The sequence below is a fragment of the Apteryx rowi genome, unplaced genomic scaffold (assembly GCF_003343035.1).
Source record: "Apteryx rowi isolate R43461 unplaced genomic scaffold, aptRow1 scaffold_169, whole genome shotgun sequence".
NCBI classification, from domain to species: domain Eukaryota; kingdom Metazoa; phylum Chordata; class Aves; order Apterygiformes; family Apterygidae; genus Apteryx; species Apteryx rowi.
This window is the reverse complement of record NW_020447963.1, coordinates 881,009-900,136: the sequence shown is the minus strand read 5'-3', so window position 1 is coordinate 900,136 and position 19,128 is coordinate 881,009. Positions and strand designations below refer to the sequence as shown.

Genomic DNA, 19,128 nt, shown 5'->3' with positions numbered 1-19,128 from the left:
CGGGCCGCCCTGCGCATCCTTCGGGCGGCACCGGGGCGCCGCCCGCGCCTCCTCCCGGGAAACCCCTTGCGGCGCGGCGCGGCCCTGCGCCCTCGCCAGCGCGCCGAGCGCTCCTGCCCGTGGCGCAGACGGAATTCAGGGGCGGCTCGCACCGTGTCGCTAGCCTGGTGCTATTTCTGCTGTAGCTATCCTTTCGTTTGGGTTTGCACCCCGGAGAGCTCTGCGCGGCCCCGGGGTGCCCAGTGCTTGGCAGGGTGCTGGCACCTGGGCCTGCAGCATCAGCTCTTCTCCTGCTTCTGCTTCCGCCTGGGACTTAGCAATTTCTGTTATCTGCATCCGTGACGAGAAAGCAAACCCGGCTCTCCTTTTTCCGAAGTTTGTTTAGGAAACTATGGTCTAGAGATAGGTGCGCTGGGAGAAGTTGAGTAAACAAGGTCTGTTTCGCCTGGAGGTTTCATCTCCCATAYGGAGAGAAGCACGGCGATAGAAGAGGGCTCCCTGCTGCTTGCGAGGTTGCCCCCACGGGTCAGCCAGCGCGGCCCCCTTCTGCGCGCCCCTATGCCTCGCCCCCCAGAAGCCTTCGTGGCGGGGAAAGGCTGCGGCTTGGCTACGCAGCCATGAAGGGTCTGCCAGGAAAATGCTGGGTGTGTTTTCTGTAGTTGAGGAGTGACGGGGCTCTGGTGTCACAGGCGATGCGTGAGGCTGCCCAGCACACCAAGAGCAGCTCCTGCGGGGCTGCTGTGCCGCAGGGTTATTGCACCGTCCAAATCCCTGCTCGCAGGAAGAGTCCCAGCACCTGGAAATATGAACACCCTTTTACCGTTTTGGTGGATGGTTATGTGGTCATCCAGGGCTCCTGGCTTTGCTAGTGCCATGCTGTGACCCTCAGAGGCCACTTCCTCCTCCATCCTGCTCGTGGGCAAGGCTTTGCTGTTGTATGCAGTACACAGAAGGCTTTCCTAGTTCATTAATCCTGTATCTTTAGTAATAATAATAATAATACAGCACTGTGTATTATTAATACAGCCACTGTTTGTGTGCATCACTTGGAGCCAAACCACTATACAGTTATTTTGTCTGATTGGTAACCGGAACGATGCCAGGTTGGTACTTTATGTGTCTGAGTCATGACCGAGCAGAGCACTTCCCCGGTGAGGCGGGTATGAGGCAGGGTGCTCTGGATTTGCTGTTTGAGGAAGGAATTAGGTTGTGGTTTTGTCCCCATGCAGAACTTTGTCGGACCCTAATGTTTCTCTTAAATTTTGCCTCTGCCTCCTGCAGCTCCCTAGGCAGACAGTTGTAGCAGATAAGCTAAGTGCTGTTTTAGGGGGGATTCATCCGCTGACTTTGTTTTGATTGCTCATCCCTGCTGATGGCCTGATTCTCACTGAGAAGAAACCTCTCCTAGTCTGCTCAGAGTTGGTATAGCCATGCTGAAGCTACAAGCTTCTTGTTTCGAGTAATATGGAAGGGCTAAGCAATAGGATGACAAACGGTTTAACCTGGGTAAACTCTCTTTCTGTGTGTATCCCCTTTGGACTTCTCCCCAGGCACCTTGTCTGTCACATTGGATTTTCTTCCTAGACTTTGTCCTAAATTGCAGATATCTTTTAATTGGGGGAAAAAAATTACTTGTGTTTATCCAGATGCTTCCATTTTATCTTGTTTTTTCCCTCGTGATTCTGTCTGAGTTACTTCATCTTGGCCTAATTTTGCTTTCTTCCTAGTCACCCATGTTTGATGGCAAAGTCCCTCACTGGCATCACTACAGCTGCTTCTGGAAGCGGGCTCGAATTGTGTCCCATACAGACATCGATGGCTTCCCTGAGCTCCGATGGGAAGATCAGGAGAAAATCAAGAAAGCCATTGAAACCGGAGGACCTGGAGGAGGTAAGCAGAGGTGTTCCTGATGTTCAGAGGTTCAACGGGAAGCGTGCTTTCTGTTGTCAAGCCGTTGACAGATTACGGCTACTTGATTATTGTGTCCCTTCAGGAAGTGCTATGGGCAGAATTGCCATGGTGGTGGCATGCTGCAGAGTAGGAAGCCGGCAATATGGTCTAGCCTCTGAAACCAGCAAGGAAGAAACAAGGCAGTTGGCAGATGCATTGACAGATATTTTTGTTTTCCTGACTGGTGTATTTTGGTTTCAGTTCCTTAATGTTAACAAATGCTCTGGTAGTATGTTATTTTAATGATACCTTCACTGTAGCACATGGGTATGGTGGCTCTTTGAAATTGTTACACAGTGAGCTAATGAGTCAGGGAAACGAGGAGGAAAGATCTGGGTACAGAACAGACTAAATCCACCCAATCTCTGTTTAAACTGAGGATACTGGACAGTTTTAGATCGATGTCTGCCTGCTGAAATGTAATAATACGAAAATAAAAGGAAACTGGCACTTGGGAAGAGGAGCTCCGTTTTGAAGCACAGCTATTTGTGACTCCTGGTACAGTAAATTCTTCAATAAGATCTCATTTTATACTTCTCTAGAAAAGGGGTAAAAAAGGTCAGCTCTGTGCACCTTGGAAAGTCTTCAAAAAGCCTTCAATGAGCAACCTTCTACAATTGCTACTTGATTGCTTAGAAAACTCTTCATATTTTAAAAGTGCTTTTGAGCATGGACTGATTTATTTTTACTCTGTATTCAGATTCTTGACAGATGGTTCACTGGAACACAGGGATTTGTTAATCCAGATGGCTAACCTGCTAACAATCTGGGACAGAGAATAATAATAATAATAATTAAAAAAAAAAAAAAAAAGCCTTTTAAAGCCAAACTCTGTATTTGCCTTTGCACTCCAGGAAAAGGAGGGGACCAGGAAGGAGGTGGCAAGGCTGAGAAGAGCCTAAATGACTTTGCTGCAGAATATGCCAAGTCTAACAGAAGTACTTGCAAAGGCTGTGAACAGAAAATAGAAAAGGTGAGAAGCTTTTCTTTAGTTCTCCAACTCTTGTCTTTTCTCCCACCAGTCCCAGTTCAAACAGTGACTTTTATAATTGTTTCCTGTCTGTCTTGCATCTGCAAGGCACTTGCAAAGTTGCACTTGTGTGTGTCAAGAGCAGCTACGCCCTGGACAGGTGGCAGTAAAGGCATCCCTCAGTCTGGAGCCTGAGCTTTAGACCTGTTGATGCTTCTTTTTGCTTGGGCCTGGGACCAGACTGCAACGCCACTCACCACCACAAACTGTAGCTTTTGTCACTTGTTGGAGCGTGTCAAAGGTGTCAGCCTCTTCCTCCCCCTCAACAAGACCGGCTCTGTTCATGTGCAATGTATCTGTATTAACTCCCTGGAGCCATACGAAACCAGTATTGCAGCTCATTAATGATGCATCCTGCCCTGTAGCTGAGCACATCTTGGTGCTCCGCTTTTAAATAGCATTGGCAAAATGAAGCTCTGAGCCTCTTTGTACTGATGGATGCGAATGGCCCTCACTTGTGCAGGTCTAAACACCAGTTCTGGTATGTTCCTGTCTGCAGAAACACTGGTGACTGCTGTGTAGACATATCCATACTGGAGTGTGCAGGACTGGGGTCTAAAAACACCTAAAACAAGTAGTTGTTGGAATCTGAAAAGTAATTTGCAGTAAAATGGGAAGAGAAGTTCACAGCTTTTTGCATCTTATTAGTGTTGATGCTCAGTGTTAGGGATGTAAAGCTAGCTTTTGGACTTCCCTGCATAGGGTTTGGTCATGTGAGCTTTGCTTGTTCAACTTTACTGGGCATCAGGGAGTTGAGTGAGTAAAGACTGCAAGGAGTTTATCTGTTGGAGTGGTTTCTTGAGCAGAAAACCACTTAAAAGTCTGGGTTTTCAGCTTCGGTTCAGTTGAGAGGATTTCTTTCAAACTGAAATATATGTGGAGAAACTCATCTCAGACGAAATATTCAGGAAAACAGAGGAGCTTAAGTGACGGGGCTTTAATAAAAGTTACAGGTTTTGATAGAGGAAACATTGCTGTTCTGCAGCTGCTTAGGAATTGTTATGCTAGTTGGATGAGCTTATTAACATCTTGCCCTTTCTAGGGCATCCTAATGATTGCTCTTGTGTCACTTTAACCTGCCTCAGGGCCAGATCCGAATTTCCAAGAAGATGGTGCATCCTGAAAAGCCACAGCTGGGCATGATAGATAACTGGTACCACCCGGACTGTTTCGTGAGCCGCCGAGCAGAGCTGGGCTTCCTCCCGACGTACGGGGCCACTCAGCTCCTGGGCTTCGGGATCTTGAAAGCTGAAGATAAAGAAACTCTGAAGAAACAGCTTCCAGCTACCAAGAGCGAAGGGTATGTAGGGAATGTAAGAGACTGTGTTGTCTAAAGGAGCTATTACTTGTCTTCAAATGCGTCTATGATAAATGTTTTTTAGCATTATTGTCTCTCTCAAAATGAATAGCGGTTGTAGGAGGCTCTGGGCAGTCTCCTGGTATTAAGCAGATGACAACAGACAAGCTCCCCATCACTAGGCGTTGGCATTTCAAGTGCCTCCTGTGACTGCGTAGAGAAAGCACAGAGACCAGCAGCTGTGACTTGGAAAACTGATGTCGGGCTTTCAGCCATAAAATAATGTGTGCTTTATACAGATGGATGCTGGGCTTTGTCTCTCCTGTGCGATGCTGTTATCAGCGATGGTTTCTCTGTTCTAGCCACTTGTTAGAGAATTGATTTGACATGTCTTATCTATGAACTGTTGATGTGTGACAGGCACTGAATCTGATAACGGTGTGTATCGGCTGAGTAGTGCTGACGCTTGGATGCTTTTGTTTGCCAAGTCTTTTATGCTAAAACTGAAAATTCATTGTCTTGTATTGAAATTTCTAGTTAGAGGCCCGTGACAGAAAAGTGCTTCCAGGTTACTTCTTAGCTTTGGTCAATCTCTCTCTGTTAATGAAGGCTTTTGTTACTTGTTTTTGAAGTTCATAATGCAAGCCACTGTTGCATAGTCCCCATGAAAGAGGGAACATGAGGCATTGCTGGGGTCTGAAAACAGAAAAGAACTTGTCTTTGTAAGACTTCAGACTTCTCCATGTGCATTGTAGACTGAATTCAGCTCTGTTTTTACCAGGATTCAGTGTGAAACTGTCCAGTGAGGCCAATGTTGGGTTCTGAGGAAACATAGATGTGTCAAATCTGTGCAGTCTTTTTCAGCATTGGTCCTCCAGATGTGTGTCTAATGGGCACAGAGTGCTGCTCAGAACCTCGCATCCATCTGAATGTCATCCTCAGTTGTTGGTTGCAGAGTGGAGTGTGTGTAAACTGACCTATGTGTCATTGAGATGCTGCCATTCATCTTCCACACTTTGTTCAGCTTGGAAGCAGTTGTTCCAGAAACATCCAGCCATGGTGGAGGTGCCTGAYGGGGTCCTGCAGTATTGCATGAGCAAGTGCTCCTCGGGGAGCCCTGTCAGGTGCCTCACTTCTCGGCTAAGTCAGCTGAACGACTGCAGGCTGTGATCTTTCTGAGTGTGAAGAACTGTCTGTCGCTGCCAGGCAACCTGCCATCTTTTCACACAGGCACTTCGCTTCTGTGCACGTTGCAGGATATAAGTAGAAGTTCAGTGGTTTAATTTACTTGCAAATTTTCAAGTAGTCCTCTGCTTTTTGTGCAGAGGTGAGTGCTCTGCTTTGTCCTAGAGCAGTGCATGAGTTTAAGAAGGATATTTTTAGGTTTTTTTCCCAGGTCTTTGGCAGAGCACTAGAAGTTTGTGCAAGTGTTTCTCTTGTCGGCCCTGCCTCTCCTTTCCTGGGCCACTGCTGGGATGCTATTCAAACTATGAAGGCTTTGCGAAGATAGGCCACAGTGTAGTTTGCCAAGTCACTGTGTAAATAAAAGCCTAGAACTGCAGTGGAAAAAAGCTGGTGAGGTAGGGTAATGTAAACTAGGACCTCGTGCCAGAAAAGTAGCAGGACCTCTCATCTTTCCTGCTTTGCAAGCCCCTCAACCATGAAGGTGCTGGCTGGCTCTTATGCTGCACTACCTTTCTCCTGCTGTTTAGGCTGGGTGCTTGAGCCAAGGATATTAAGGGTCAATTGAAAAGTAGTTGTCTGTCGAATAAACTGCATAAGTGAGGGAGAAGTGTAGTATGCTTTCTACCTGGTGATTGTTTGTCAAGAAAGCATAGAAATTCTGAAGAAGGAGGAGGAGACGAAAGGAAAAAAAGCTTGAATAAGATGCAGATACCTCTGATGATTCATCTTGTGTGTTCAATCAGATAACAGAAATTAATGACAGAATTTACAGCATCTTACAGAAATGACATTACAGCATCTGCTGTAGGTGAGATTCCAAAAGTGATCTTTAAAGATGTCTATGCTTGTACTACATTCAAATTATATCTTGACTTAAATGTTGTCTCTGCAGCTTGGATATGACACGTCCAAACTTGTGTGCTGCTTCTGCATGCCTAGCCCATACTCCTTGGAGGAGCTCAGCAGACTTTTGGACTGTCCTGGCAGCCCTTTCTGTAAGGGTAGTAGTGTTATCTGCATGTTGCGTATGAGAGGCACTGAGCTGGGCCATCTAGAATAGGTTGGAATACTTCTTCCCCCGAAGGACAAAAATGGGAAGGTTTCCTACAAGGGTCCTGGCTCCTTTCTGTAGTCAGCTCTGGGTGAGACAACCTGACCCTCTCCCGGCTGAGGGCTGCCGCGCCTGAGTGCCAGCCCTTTGCAGTGCCAGGGAAGGAGACTCTTGAGTCCTTGCTGGGGGCTTCTGTGCAGGAAGGAGTGCTCCTCTACTCATGTAGGAACTGCAAGAGCAGCTTGCCAGCACCCGTGGACTGTGCTTCTTTGGCAGCATATGTTTAGCCTTTCTGCTCCAGGGTGTAATACTCTCCTGTACTTTTTTGCCTTGCTTGCCTGGGTAGAGTTGCTGTCTTGTGTTACCTTCCCTGGGGACTGAAGTAAAGTGTCATTCTAGAGACATTGTCGTGCGGCACTGGGTTAACCGCAGAAGTTACGTGAGATGGAGAGCAAGTGCTCGTGTCAGGATCAATCCCACAGTGCTTTAAAGGGAGGAGGAGAAGAAGGGGAGTTCCTGTTCCTCCTTGTGCCTGTTGCTTGCTTTATTCAGGGTTGCCATGACTCCTTTCCCSTTTATTCTCATTTTAGGGAGGGGAGCATGAAAAATAGACTAGATAGTAAGAAAGAGCCAGGCTGGAGTGGGCCAGTTTGCCTCCCTCTTCAGCTTCTTCAAAGTTGGGATAAAATTTGTAGTTCTATATCCCCCATGAAGGTGAGAAGTGATTTGTGTTGGCCGGTAAGTATTGGTCTTTTTAAGCAAGCTGTTGTTGAACTGTACCTGTTGAATGCCTGAAGACTGATGCTTCCCCAGTGGGAGACAGGGTGTATACAGTAGCACCTGGCTGCTGTTTGCAACATGCAGTGTCTGGTCCCGGGCACAGGAGATAAAATGAACGTGTGTGTCAGTCAGCGAGCATGTTTTTCCTCAATTGTTCTAAAACTTCCCRTTTGTGGCTTGTAGGTACATGTGTGAGATGAATTCCACTTTGGCCTTCCCTTCCCTGGGCTGTRTAAAATGATAATTAGTGCTTGCTAAGTCTCTGGCGTAGCCAGGCTCCTGAGGAAACAGAGGATGGTGACTGACAGCTTTATTCCTCTGCCTGCGATCCAGATGATTGCTCCTGCTGTGCAATTTGCTCAAGTGGCTGGAACAGGTATGGTAATCGCCCTGTCAGGGGAGGGCAGCCTGCTGCCCCCTTGACTCTGAGGAGAAGCCGCCAAAAGTGAGAGTCGCTGATGGGATGTGGATGCTTTCCCTTGGCCCTGGGGCCTCACAGCGGTGCAGTCGGGTTCCGGCAGCTTGCCTGGTGCCTTCCCTCCTTTCGAAGAGGAGACAGGTTACTGCATAGGAGTGAATCTTGGCTTGCTGGAGCCAGCCTGCTTCTTGGGCTGCCCAGAGAGAGGCACTTCAGATACTGGGGTCCCTGTTCAACCCAGCGCTTGAGCACCCAACGTAAATGCTGACGTCGTTAAGTCCTCTGGCTTGGGAAGGCTTAGCAGAGCGCTCTGCGGTTGAGGTGGTATGTTTTTCCCAGGTAACGCTGGGTACCTGTGACTGGTTTAAAACTTCACGAAGTCGTGATCCCTGTGGTTAGCGTGTTGTACTTTGTGGGCTTGGCAGACACTCTGGGATTGTCCCTTGTGGGCACTGGAGTAGGGGAAGGAGAGGAAAGTGTGATTTGCTTGTTCTGGGGATGTTTGAAGGCAAGGCTGCATTTGAGCTGGACCCAGCCCTGGCTCCCTGGGTCACGCTTGCACGCCTGAGCAAACAATATGGAACTTTCCTTGTGAAATACAAGCACTTGCTGGTAGCGAAGTGAGGCTTCTTTCATGTGTCCTCTGAGGTAGGGTAGCTTGCGATGTAACTCCACCTCAGACTGATGGGACCTTGCAGGGAGACAGCTGAGAGAAGGAATCTTCTACAAAATTAGCACCTTCAAGATTTGCAAAGTGATCCGAGTTATGATTTGGTCAGAGGTGTTAATGAAGGGCTACTGGTAGCTGTTGCAAATAAAATTAGAATTTGGCCCAATCTTAGGCCCAGGACAGTTTCACTAGAACTTACAGGTCGCTAATGTCTGAGTCTTCAGGGAGGGTGCTCTTAACATTCTGCAGCTTTATAGCTTCTAAGCTTTAGTACTAGGTCAGTCTTAAAGGTAGTAAAGCTAGAAGGTGAAATGTTTAAAATTGAGAGTAGAAGAGTTACAAAGAATGTTAACTTTGTCTTAACCATCAGCCACAGCTTATAAAGTTAAGCTACAGATTCTTTCTTAAAAAGAAACCTGGCTGATGTTCCTAAGTGATAGCAGCTCTCTCAAAATCAAGCATGCGATCCAAGCAGTGTTCATGTTCTGCCTCAAGTTCTGGGTCCCTTCTGCCTCAAGTGGGGTAAAATTTCCCTTTATTTCCTCATAGTGAAAACACGCACTGATTTCATTTATTGGTGTTGATGTATTTTGAAACCAGGCAGACCAAGAGGATGACACCTGTCTCTGGAAATGTAAGCGATCTTCTACTGAGGTCTTTTGTCGTTCTGAAGTCTGCCAAAATCCTCCTGGCTTTCATTTGGCTTCCTCTTCTTTCCAGTCTTTCTTGAGCAAAGCTTTCTAAAATTCTCCCTGCAGAGCTCTAAGGCCTCAGCTAATAGCAATAAAATTCCTCACACAAAACTGCACAGTAGTATGTCATGAAAGCGGTATCAGCCTGGAAGTAGCTTACAAGCAGAAACTTCCTCCTGTCTGATTTCAGAGACTTGACTTAACTCCAGTCTAAAGAGAAGTTAGCTGGGAAATACCTCGTTTCCCAGTGTGCTGGCTAATTAAAGTTACTATGTTTGCTGTTGTTTATCTCAAAAGTATGTACTGTCTGAGCTGAAAAGTCAAGCTATTGATGCAGCTGAAAGACACAATAGTCTTTTAACCTGCCTTGCTATAGCTCCTCAGATTATTTGGAGAGGTATATTTAGATATAGTCAATGATTCTTAAGTATGCCTTTGGAGTAACTAATACAGGTGTAGATGAGTATGCCTGAAAGTCCAAATGTTGCAGTACTTTGTGTTCTGCCAGATCAAACAGTTATCCTGTGGAATAGCTCTATGCGTACCTGACCTGATGAAGGCTTTTTCTTTGCAGAGCCAAGTACATGTCTACAATCTAGCATTGAGGAATTTGAAGAATTGAGCTTGCCTGCCAAAATTCAGGATAGTCAAGCCTCTGCAGATATCAGCACAGTGAGCTCTGGTAACTGCTGAACAGTTGCTTGAATGACTTCCTTTCATGTGTGTGTGGCTTTTTTTTTCTATTAGAAAGAGAAAAGGAGAAGAGGTAGATGGAAATGTGACTGCGAAAAAGAAACAGAAAAAAGAAAAAGAGAAAGAATCAAAGCAGGAGAAACTGCTGAAGGTGAGTTTTAGCTAATCAAATCTGTAAAACTGCCTCTTACAGCATAGTGTCAGGCACTAATTAAAGCAGGGTTGCAGCACAGGAGACAGGCGGTCCTCATGTCCTGACACACAGGATCCCCTTTCATTAAGGCTTTGCTGAAGGTAGTTCACCCTGCGGCTGTCTTCCGAAAGATCAGGAAGGAAAACTCAAGGAGTTATGTTTATTGGATTCAAACAGATCCGGTTAAGCGCCTTCTCCCTCAGGGAAGTTGGTTCTGTGGTCCTTCCTGTATTGTCTGGTTGTAGCAGCTGAAACTCGGAGACTGAATACTGTTGCAGAAGAGCTGGGAACCGAATAAACAGCTCGTTGTGAAAATTAAACAGAAGTAGAGTGTTAACTAGATTAGTGAGAAGTCATACGTTTTTCACCCTCTGGCAAGCTGTGTTCAGTTCCTGAGTAGAAAGTGTGATAAATCACAGCTTTCTACCTTTTTTTTTTTTCTAGAATATTGCGGGATGAATTTCTGAGGGAGCTTCAAAATTTTGTATTTGTTGAAAGTTTAACATAGGTACTCTCCAAGAAAAAAAATGAACAGCAGCTTTTGCTGAAATTGAAGTGTTAATGGAGCTGTAGAAAAATGATGCATCTGCCTTTGAACTGAAGTTTTCTTTTTTTGTTGTGTGGTAGTAGCTTAATCTTTAGCAAAGCACAGGTGAGGCCTTATCCAGGTTTCAGTGCTGGAATGCAGACATTTAGGACAGATCAGGTTAATTTGGGGATCAGGATTAACTTTGGGCCCACATTCACTTAATGGGGGAGTTTAGCAATATTTCATCAAGCATGACCATTGACACTGGGTGGGGGGGAGTTTAAGACACGGGCAACCAGTTGTCACAGAGTAGGCATCATCTTTGAGTACAAACAATGAAAAAAAACACATTCAGACGCTATCTGAGATATTTTTATGGTGTTTTTTTGCTGTCCAACCCTGTCACCTTTGGTGGAAAGGTCCAAAAGAACGTCCAGACTCGCACAGTGCTTGCGGTGACTGATCTGTAGAAATTCCTCTTATGCTCTAGTGGCTTAAAACAAGGACAGCACCTATCGCCATTTGTGACTTCTGTTTTGCTGCATAGCTTGGATACATCAACATCTCTGCTTTTTTGCAATATGAACTAGTTAAGTGATATTTACAAAGGCTTTTGAGAACTCACCAAAGGTAAAAGTGTGATAGAAGCACAGATTCCACTCTATCTGAAAACTGACTGCCTTGTTAGTATAATTTTATCTTTTTCTGTGGGATAGTGCTGTAAATGTTACTCCATGGCATTTTTTGCATGCGTACATGACAGAGGCACTGGTATTTATAGAATCCCACAGGGCTGTCCTTCCCACGTGTGATCTTGAGAAGAGACAAGATGTGTTGCAGCCGTGGTGCGTTCTTATATTCATACAGAAGTCTGAAGCGTGTGACTTTAAAGACCTGTTTCAGGTGTTTGGAGTAAAACGTGTGAGACTCCATTTCAGTAAAGATACTGATTCATRGTACTCCTTATCTCACTGGCTGTGTTTAAGATACCATGGGTTTGTTGAAACCTTGTCCATGTACTGCAATTTCAGGAGTGTTGTTCATAGAAGGTGATTGACTGCAAGTGCCTAAACTGCCAGCTTTTGTCAACAGGAGCAGACAGAGCTGATTTGGGGCATCAAGGATGAGCTGAGGAAGGTCTGCTCCACAAATGACCTGAAAGAGCTGCTGATCGCCAACAAGCAGGAAGTACCTTCTGGGGAGAATGCCGTGAGTTGAGGCATAGTTGCTTTGCGTGTGTACTGGATCCTTGAATCGGTGAAGCTGACCCAAACTGATATTGCTGCAAGGTCCACAGGTCTGAAGCACTTTCCTAGCATAACACTGCAGACAGAAATTGAGTGCAAAACCCAGTCCTTTTGTCACTAGACTCGGATGATATTGCCATTACACTTACTTATTAAGGAGCCATGTGGCGGTGTTTGATGCCCAGTTCGGCTCCTTGATCTCAGTGATGTGTCCTTATTCTGCCATGCACGAACTGGTCTGTATTTTGTTGCTGCTGGCTCTTCAAGAGCAAGTTGGTCATAGCATGTACTTATTAAGTCTCTGTATAAGGAGTCTGGGATGGGATGTGAGAAGTGTCTAGACACAAAATGGTCAAGAAACACTCTCTAGGTAGGAAAACTGGGACTGCCTGAACCAACCTTCCCACGTAAGTGCTTATGTGCTCAGAAGCAGTGTCTTGTCTCTTCCTTTGCTGCTTCTGCGCTGTTGCCTGGTCAGGTGTGGTGTAGTAGGTGTGCTGTCTTGAATGCAGAGCTCAGATGGGAGAGGTTGCAAGTCACAGGTGTGAGCAGGTACAGCGTAACTGGGGAAACTTAGTGTCATGTCTTTAAGGCATTGTAAATCAAATAGCTTTGAGAGTCTTGGTTTATGTGCAATGTACACATGACAGGAAGTGCTGGAAATGTCTACATCTGTGTGCCAGCAGCCCTACAGTTTTTTTTGTTGTCCAACTCAGTGTAATGTAGCATGCAGGCTTCCAGTCTCTTTCTGCCATGACCTGTTTTGCATTCTTTGTTGCTTTAGATTTTGGACCGAGTAGCAGATGGGATGGCATTTGGAGCTCTGCTTCCCTGTGAGCAGTGTAAGGGGCAGTTTGTATTCAAGAGTGATGCATATTACTGTTCAGGGGATATTACTGCCTGGACTAAGTGTGTTGCGAAAACACAGACGCCCAACAGGAAAGACTGGATAATCCCCAAGGTGGGTGTTTACTGCAAATTTGATGATCTGAAGCACATTTCTTAACTGATGTTACTTCTTGTAAAGAGGTTGAATGAGCAGCAGGCAGTGTCAGATGCTAGAGAGCAGAATTTGCTGCAGTTGTGAACAGCTGTGACAGTGGGGAAATCCAGTGATAAGCAACTAATGGATAACAAAATGTTTTCCAGTAATGCAGAACTGAAAGAGATGTTGCTAGTTTGATTTGAAACCAGTCATTTTCCTTTTTCTAGCTTTGTTTTCTCAGTCAGTAAAATGGGTATTTGTCTACTTTAGTATGAATGTCTTGGAAATTCTTTCCGAGACCTGCAGTAAATGCCAAGATCTGGCCCATGCTAGAATTAGTCTTTAAGTCTTATAATAGTACTTGTTTTGTTTTGAACTCTACTTGTGCTTCCATCCCACAGGAGTTTCGGGAAATTCCCTATCTCAAGAAATTTAAGTGTAAAAAACAGGACAGGATATTCCCTCCAGAGGCTGCAACTGTGAACTCTGTTCCTCCTCCTTCCGTGTCTGCTCCTTTGGCAGAGACTGTGTCTGCACCCAGAGGTAAGCCACTAGCTGGGCATGGGTCAGAATAAAACAAGATCTGCTAGACAGTAAAATTACTGGTGAATTTTTGGAGTCGTTGCCCTGCTATTGAAACAGGGAGAAGAAAGGCAGGTATCAGGTCTTGTAATAGGACTTCTGGTAGAAGAGAGTGTGTTTCTGGGAACCTTCGCCTCTGTGTCCAGCAAGTTTGAAACATCTTCCTATGGCTCCAGTAATTTATTCCTTTTGGGAGTTCAGGACAGTGTGTAATGCAACTTCTGGCCAGACGTATATGCCATCCTGGGCAGACACGCTGTCTGCTGTTCTCCTGCCTCCAAACAGCCTGAGCTCTTCCAGCGCCCCATAGCGGAGTTGCTTGTGCTTTGTCTTTCTAGCATAGGCAGACCCTGTTATGGTGTGTCTTCTGGGGATACACACTCGGGATCCTGGTTGTTGTCTTAGAAACCGTTCTGGGCGCTTGGTGGTAGTGAGGGAATGATGTGTTTGCAATGAATCAAAAACTTCGAGGCTCATGTTCCAAAATGTGTCCCACATGAGAGCTGCTGTGAAATGCCTTCTTGCTTACCATCTTTTGGGAACAACACTGGATGTGGAGTATCTGGCACTGCGGATAAGTTTTATGGAAAGGTTATTTAAGATTCTCTATCTGGATTTGGCTTTACCAACCACTGACCTCCCTTGTGCAAAAGAGATATGCTGTGTCCACCCTGCAAAGTGGCAAAAGGTTAGGCTCCAGCAATTCCACGTAGGCTGTTGGAACAAGTTGCCTGCTTTAATGATGTGGCCTGTTGGCTAAGAACTGTGATACTTTCTTATTCAGCTTGTTTAGTCCTGGCCATAGTTTTGGGGAGCAAGGAGTTATTGTTATGTGGTGAAAAGGGTGGGAGTAATTCTGCCCCACTAATTTTAGCCAAATCATGTTATTGTAGCAATGAAGACAAAGTAGCCTAGGTCTTGGTTCTGATTAGCAAGTTGATTCCAAACCCAGTGCACCCTAAAGGTAAACTCAAGCTGTTGACCAGAATTAAACTTGGGTTACTTGGTTGCTAGCAGCCTAACTAATTTGTATTTAAAAAAAAAAAAATTCAATTTTGTAAACCAGAGTCAATACCATTTATCTTTAGCAGTGCAGATGTGCTCTTAGACACTTGCAGTGTCCTTGGGCTACTTGTATTGCAAAGCTCATTGCATCAGTGTTTGCATTATAATGTGATGGAGCCCCAACTGGTCACCAGTTCGCTCCTGACTTGTTACAGAGTTTGCATGATTCATCTGTTTTACAACTTTGTGCTCTCTGTAAGATCAAGACCAGAAGGTATTGTGTAATGTGGGAACACGGTGTTGTGTGAGACAGTCCTCCTTCTCCAGCTCCTTGCAAATAGATTTGCTTTTGAAGAAGCAGGAGCTTTCATGTTACAGTGAGTTTCTCCTGTGTTGTCCAGGCATTGAAGGAAGAGAGAAGCAATGCAGGGTCTCTAGTAGCACAGTGCTGAAGCAGACTGATAGAAAAAGTTGCAGGCAAATAATGCAGCTACATATCCATCTTCCCTGTCTTCCACCCCTTCCCTAGGGACCCTTTTGTGTGTTGGCAGATGCTGGGCTTTGTGGCCTTTCCTAGGTGAAAGGGAGCTGTTCTCCTGCTTGCCTAGCGCAGGTTGGATCTGCTTAGACCCTCATCTCCTCCCACTGGGCTGATCTTCCTGAGCTTGCAGCATTCTGTCCTGTTGTGTTCGTTGTTTGTCCGGGGGAGCTCTGTGCCTGTGGCTAACATACTGTGTTGTTTCCAAACCCCTAGATAAACCACTGACCAACATGAAGATCTTGGTTCTTGGAAAGCTGTCCAAAAACAAGGAGGAGGTGAAGAGCATTGTGGAGAACCTGGGAGGAAAGATGACGGGAAGTGCTAACAAGGCCACCTTGTGCATCAGCACACAGAGTGAGCAGCCTTGCTTTGATTATTAGTAGCTTGGTAGCAGAACTGAGTGAGTTAGAGAGGACACACTGTCCTCATCTTTCTGTTGAATTGTGTTTGGATTAGGGCATGTGTTTGCGTGCACACGTGGTCTTAGTGTGCTTGGAAAGGTAAAGACAGATGTATGCTGTTTGAATTTTACTTAGCTAGCACTTTAATCCTGCAGGTTGTGCAGTAAGATTCTATCAGGTTTGCGACAGCTGGAGCTCAGGTCTCTGTGCACAGACCGTGGTGGTGTGCTGGCCGCCCTCGGTGGGACAAAAGACAATGTGGATTCTGCGCACAGCTTGCTTTAGAGAAGCCATGGAGCCAGCCATGGGCGCTTGAAGGCGGCAGCCCCCAAGCCCAGCAGAGCTGTGTGTCTGAACTGGGTTTCCTCTGCTGGCAGCTACGGGCCTGCTCTCCTGTCATGTTGGACTTGAAGTCCTGTACTGGGCACTGAGGTAGAACTGTTCCCACCTGCCGGGCAGCCCACGAGGGGCTGTACAGCTCCAGCCCAGGGGGAGATACCTAGACCAGCAAGGTAAAATATGGTTGTTCTTGTTTTAGTGCAGGCTGCAGCTTTGAGCTGCTGGGGCTTTTCCAAAGAACAYGGTGAATCCAAAATGTGGTGGAACTGCATTTCCTCAGAGCATTGCATGGCCATGAATCATGGACAGAGGTGGGGGCTGAAGTCTGAAACCTGATGCTTTTTCTCCCCCTTTCCCATACTGCCTTTGCAGAGGATGTGGAGAAAATGAACAAGAAGATGGAGGAAGTGAAGGAGGCCAAAGTCCGTGTGGTCTCAGAGGAGTTTCTTCGGGATGTGAAATCCTCCAGCAAGGGCTTTCAGGAGCTTCTCTCTCTCCATGCGCTTTCACCTTGGGGTGCAGAGGTGAAAATGGAGCACCAGGAGGTGTCCGTGGATGGGAAGTGCAGCAAGCCACCAAATATGAAGAGTGCTGGGAAGGTCAAAGAAGAACAAGGTGAATAACAAAGTGGTCGTTTCTCCACAGGCCTGTTGAGTGCTGCATATACAAAGCACGCCTGGATATAGTCCAGCCTCACCCATTCCTGAGTTCTCTGCCCTTTTTCTCATGATTAATTTAAATAATGAAACCCCAAGGCAAGACTACCTTTAATTGATCATGAAGTTGTCCTGAAATGGCTGTTTCCTGTAGTTCATTTTTGCTTCAGAGATCTTCAGTCCTGTATGTGCTTTAGGCTTTTTGGCATCAGTCCAGGCTCTTCCTCCTAACACCTCGGCTCCTCTGCCAGTCTGGGTCAGTGTCATAGCTCCATGGAGGTTCTGGTGCACCAAGATGTGCCAGATCCTACTGTGACCCCACAGGAGTGCCCCCAAGAGAGAAAATGCTGGGGTCCAGAGCAATGAATCTTTGCTCTACTGCGTGTAGAACATAAAACTTTTTAATGGGGGGGAAAAAAAGCCAATACCAGTAGCATTCTTCACCTAAGCTGTAGCAAGCTTGCATTATTAATGATGGAAAGTGAACAAAATCGTCTGATCTGCTCACCTTTCTTCAGAAACCATGCTTCTCCATGTCCTCGAAGCTTTGGTTTCTGTCTTGCAGTTGGGTGTGTTATTACCAGACTGTCTCACAGCAGTAGGATTTCCAAGGGACATGAATGTCCCACATAGCCTGCAAGATTTTTAAATCCCACTTAAACAGAACTACAGATATGATGTTTATCTACTGTGCAGATGAAAAAAGCTATGCAGTCCACTCTTCTAGGCCAAAAGGGAGAAAATAGCTAACATCTGGGGAGATCTTGTCTTTCATTTAAATTGTAATGTGGGACGGGTGGAGGTGTGAATTAGCTGCTAAAGCCAGGTGAAAAGCCACTGAAGTCCTACTGTTCTTATACAAGGAATCTGATTTGATCATCTTTTAGGGTGATAACTACACATTTTGGGAATTTAAATGTTGATTCAGGTCAAATTTTGTATTGCGAGCCTGAAAAAACCTTAACTCCCTTTCCCTGCAGGTCCTAGCAAGTCTGAAAAGAAAATGAAGCTAACGGTTAAAGGTGGAGCAGCAGTAGATCCTGATTCTGGTGAGTGATAGAAATGGCTGTGCCTGCACCATAGTCTTCAGGATCCATGATCACTTGCAGAATGAATTTTTTTATTTATTTTTTTAATTTTTTGTAAAAGGATAAGGGATTTGGATTCCTAATCATAAATGGAACCTGAGTTTTTAAACTGTTTTTTCTTCTTGTCAAAGTAAGGATATTGATTAATGCCCGAATCTGAATGTTCCAGCATTTTCTAGTTTGCAGTTTTCAGGACAGCTGAAACTAAGGAGTGCACCTAGTTCAGCTTCATGAGCACCTGTCAGTAGAGGGAATGAAGGCTCAGCCAGCAGAAGCTGCAGGTCTAGTGTGAAAGGCTGCATCTGGCTCCAGGCTCTTTGGGGGGTATTTGGTGCTACTCTCCAAAACCTGCAGTGCATGAAAGGTCTTCTGAGAATTCATACTACATCTGTGGCTAGCCCTAGGCTTTTCAGTCTGTTTTCTCCAGGGAACCCGCAAAGCCCTCTCAAGAATTTCTCTAGTTAGTCATGCAGTGTTAAATATTAAGTTTTAGATTGTCCTTTGCCAAAAGTTCTGCTTTTTTTTTTTTCTCCTTTCCTCAAGCTGGGGTTGAGATTTGCTCCAGGATTTCTCAAAAGTGCATGCTTGCAATTTATTAAAAAGAAAAAATGTTTCAAGTAGTGTGGAATGAGCATATGAGCATTATTTTTTTCCAGTATTTTTGTTAAGATTTGCACAACTGCTTGAAACATCTGGGTGAACACAAATTCAGAAAGGAGACTTAAGACTGTAACCTCCTCTGTGTTCTAATTTTTTTCCTCTGTAGGTTTGGAGGATTCTGCTCATGTCTTTGAAAAAGGTGGAAAGATTTTCAGCGCAACCCTTGGGCTAGTAGATATTGTGAAAGGAACAAATTCTTATTATAAACTGCAACTGCTAGAGGATGACAGAGAGAGCAGGTAAGTCTAGGTTTCCCTAGAAATATTTTTGTTCATTTTTTTGATAAATATTGGATTGTGCTTTTTATAAAAGCAAAGTATGAGAAAAAATGTCTTTGAGGAGATACAGACAGATGCATATATTTAAAAAAAAAAAAATCCTTCTGGGGAGATCTCTGCTCTCAATGAAGACTTTTCTTTGTGGTATTGACAAAACCAAAGTTGCGAGGTAAGTAAGTTTGCTGAATTACATCTGGAAGTATTCGTTCCTGCATCCTGGGATAAGCGAGTGAAATATAGTTGGTATGATTAGGTTAACTGGCTGATAGGAGGGCCAGTGAAATCTGCCATGTTGGGAGTCTCTCTCATATTCTCCATTTACTTTTGTCTTCTAATTGCAGAACTGTAGTCTTGGGAAACAAAACCAGATTCTGGCAGTTCCACCATTATGTAGTTCTGAATTGGTATCATGAGGCTTAAAAAATACACTGAAATTGGTCAGGGAACAATGATGTCTTTAGCTTTTCAGTCTCACCTGACGTATGGCAGAGCTGGCCAAGGGTTGCATTACTGAAAACAGATAAAGAAATGGAGAGGGTTCTTTCTGAATGGTACTGGTCCTCCAAGCAAGTAAGGGATGGACAGTAATCCAGGAGAGCTAATGGATGTCAGTAATGCCCCTGTTTCAGCTCTGGATTTAGTTGCACTTTACCTCATCCATAATCAGCCTTTGCTGGCTGTCATGTTTGGAGTTTGTATCTGATCTGTGATTCAGGACAGAGCCTGCATTTTGTACCCTACAGATTGGAGAGGTTGTGTGGCTTTTTTTTGTTTGTTTGGGTGGGTTTGTTTGTTTGTTTGTTTTAATCCCTAYAATAATATGGATGCTTACCCAAGGTGGTGTCAATAATACAGACA

The 19,128-nt window shown here is 45.2% G+C and overlaps 1 protein-coding gene across 1 annotated transcript in view; it reads left to right on the top strand.

The window, feature by feature from the left end:
• The first annotated feature begins 1,085 nt into the window (after nucleotides 1-1,085).
• The window catches only part of PARP1 (poly(ADP-ribose) polymerase 1), a 31,970-nt gene continuing 13,927 nt past the window's right edge, over nucleotides 1,086-19,128 (top strand). The window contains exons 1-12 of the mRNA XM_026060450.1: nucleotides 1,086-1,103; nucleotides 1,728-1,890; nucleotides 2,805-2,923; nucleotides 4,066-4,280; nucleotides 9,821-9,917; nucleotides 11,581-11,697; nucleotides 12,520-12,696; nucleotides 13,122-13,263; nucleotides 15,062-15,202; nucleotides 15,961-16,203; nucleotides 17,225-17,293; nucleotides 18,099-18,231. Of these exons, the coding sequence (XP_025916235.1) occupies nucleotides 1,734-1,890; nucleotides 2,805-2,923; nucleotides 4,066-4,280; nucleotides 9,821-9,917; nucleotides 11,581-11,697; nucleotides 12,520-12,696; nucleotides 13,122-13,263; nucleotides 15,062-15,202; nucleotides 15,961-16,203; nucleotides 17,225-17,293; nucleotides 18,099-18,231 (1,610 nt within the window). The 5' untranslated portion in view covers nucleotides 1,086-1,103; nucleotides 1,728-1,733. The remainder of the gene's footprint in view (nucleotides 1,104-1,727; nucleotides 1,891-2,804; nucleotides 2,924-4,065; nucleotides 4,281-9,820; nucleotides 9,918-11,580; nucleotides 11,698-12,519; nucleotides 12,697-13,121; nucleotides 13,264-15,061; nucleotides 15,203-15,960; nucleotides 16,204-17,224; nucleotides 17,294-18,098; nucleotides 18,232-19,128) is intronic.